The sequence below is a fragment of the Sphaerodactylus townsendi genome, linkage group LG06 (assembly GCF_021028975.2).
Source record: "Sphaerodactylus townsendi isolate TG3544 linkage group LG06, MPM_Stown_v2.3, whole genome shotgun sequence".
NCBI lineage: Eukaryota > Metazoa > Chordata > Lepidosauria > Squamata > Sphaerodactylidae > Sphaerodactylus > Sphaerodactylus townsendi.
The window spans coordinates 108,344,178-108,346,531 of record NC_059430.1 but is presented as its reverse complement, the minus strand read 5'-3'; the positions used below and the strand labels follow the sequence as shown (position 1 = coordinate 108,346,531).

General features: G+C 51.6%; 1 protein-coding gene across 1 annotated transcript; it reads left to right on the top strand.

Moving 5' to 3' along the window:
• On the top strand, nucleotides 1-1,505 carry SFN (stratifin). Its single transcript, XM_048502236.1, has one exon. It carries the CDS (start codon nucleotides 128-130, stop codon nucleotides 866-868), a length of 741 nt encoding a protein of 246 aa, XP_048358193.1. The 5' UTR covers nucleotides 1-127; the 3' UTR covers nucleotides 869-1,505.
• The last annotated feature ends 849 nt before the right edge of the window (nucleotides 1,506-2,354 follow it).

The window sequence follows — 2,354 nt, the reverse complement described above, 5'->3', positions numbered from 1 at the left end:
CCAAGCCAAAAGCCGATCCCAAGAGCTGAACTCAGCAGAGACTCTGACAGCTCTTGGAGCAGCTGCCTGAATCCTCTCATAGCCAGCCTCCTTGCCCCATCACCTCTCCCTTTTGCGGACCTCCAAAATGGCAAGGAACCACCAAGTGCAGAAAGCCAAGCTGGCCGAACAGGCTGAGCGTTATGAGGACATGGCTGACTTTATGAAAGCGGTGGTGGAGGATGGAGCTGAGCTCTCCAACGAGGAACGCAACCTCCTCTCCGTTGCCTACAAGAACGTGGTTGGCTGTCAGAGGTCTGCCTGGAGGGTCATTTCCAGCATTGAGCACAAGACTGAGGAAGGAGATGACAAAGCTCAGCTGGTCAATGAGTACCGGGAGAAGATCGAAAGTGAACTGAAGAACGTCTGCAATGTCGTGCTAGGTCTCCTCGACAAGCACCTCATAAAGAAAGCGAGTGACCCAGAGAGCAAGGTGTTCTACCTGAAGATGAAAGGTGACTATTTCCGCTATCTGGCTGAGGTGGCCACTGGGGATGACCGCAAGCAGATAATTGACAATGCCCGGAAAGCATACCAAGAGGCCATGGACATCAGCAAGAAGGAGATGCAGCCCACCAACCCCATCCGCTTGGGTCTCGCCCTCAACTTCTCCGTTTTCCACTATGAGATCGCCAACGCCCCGGAGGAGGCAATCAAGCTGGCCAAGTCCACCTTCGACGAGGCCATGGGGGACCTGCACACGCTCAGCGAAGACTCCTACAAAGACAGCACCCTCATCATGCAGCTTCTCAGGGACAACCTCACGTTATGGACGGCGGAATGTGCAGGAGAAGAAGGGGGAGAAGCCGGTGAAGATCCCAGAAACTGAACTTTGCAGACCACCGAATGATGGTAACTCCCCGTCCGCCCCTCTTTTTTTTTCTTTTCCAAACCCATCCTGTTTCTAGAAGGAGGCAGCTCCAGTTCCTGGAAGCTCCAACCTGATTCCACCAACACAAGGGGACTGATTAATTGGCAGGGGACTCAAGGACTTGCCTTACCACACTCCTCATGAGGCAGCTTTGGGGAGGCTTCCCTGTCCCTGGTTGTTCCTGGTACGTGAACTCTGCTGCAACTGGACACTCCTAGCTTAGTTTAATTTCTTGTTTCTAGTATCAACACGTGCTTAACACAAAAGTCTTCCTGACCTGCCGCGGAGGACTGCACTTCCTTTTGAGTATTTAATTTTATGGAGAGAAAAAAATAAAACGACAGGAAATGTAAATCTTGTTTGGGTCTCAAATAGCGTCTGGGCAGAGCTAAGCGAGAGCCATCCTTTGTTTCTTTCAGTGTCTTATTCTGCAGGGGGAGGGTTCTTACTTGGGACATCCTGTCATAAGGAAACAGAGGTGGTGGGCCTTTGGGGGGGCTCTTCAGAGCGGGTTGAGAATAGCAATCTCAAGAGGGCCTCTTGTGGTTCGTGGTGATTTGCTACCGTTTTTTTCCCCAATAAAAGTTCACTTTCACGCCTGCCTTTTTTTGTAGTTTTGGTCTCCAGTTCTTCAGGGCACTAGGGGTGGTAAACGCTGGGACAGGGTGCATCTGGCAGCTCCTGCTGTCAGGCAGCTTTGTAGGATGGGGAGAGGAAAATCCTAAATCTCACAAGTCTCAGCAAAGGCTGCAGAAAGCAGGTCGATGCACGCAAGGCGGCTTTTCAGCTCCTCTGAAATCGGAGGTGCTCCTGAGAGCTTCAGGGGGAAAGGTGACGCCCAAAGTGAAAAGCAGCACAACCTGAAAACGTGGTTTGGCCTTCTCTGGGAAAGGCAGAGGGGAGGGTGGAGCCGCTGCAGGTCTTTGGGGAGAATCTGTCAACGACTGGAATGTAAATGATTTGGGTGGAAAAGGAAAGATCCTGCTTACTCAGAAAAAGAAAGTGTGCTCCTTTTTCTCTGTGTCTCCAGTGCTTCTCTCTTGCTGAGCAGGCAGAGAAGATACGACTGATCTGCTACATAGCTCAGTGGCTTTCTGACCATCTAGCTACAGGAATCTTAGGGCTGCAATCTCAGAGGCAAAAGAGAAAGGTGGGGATTCTTTTGACCATTGTTGTGACCATGCTGGGGACTGTGGGGTGCCAAGGGCCAAAGCCGTGCAAAACAGGGTCTGTGACAAGGATGGAAACGAGGCGAGATTGATTGGAAAAGCTGATGGGATCCGATCCTTCCCCTTTAAATTCTCTGCCAGAGAACCTCCATCATGCCGCAGAAGATTTGGGTGTCTTGTCCAAGAGAATCTGATCTGTTCGTGTGGGGCACCAGCCCGGCCTATTGGACCAGCCTGCTGCCCCATAAGGGTGAGAACCGACCAGTACAAACCCG

What these genes read in the sequence shown, in the direction of transcription:
- SFN (XM_048502236.1), top strand. Translation starts at nt 128, where the DNA reads ATGGCAAGGAACCACCAAGTGCAGAAAGCCAAGCTGGCCGAACAGGCT.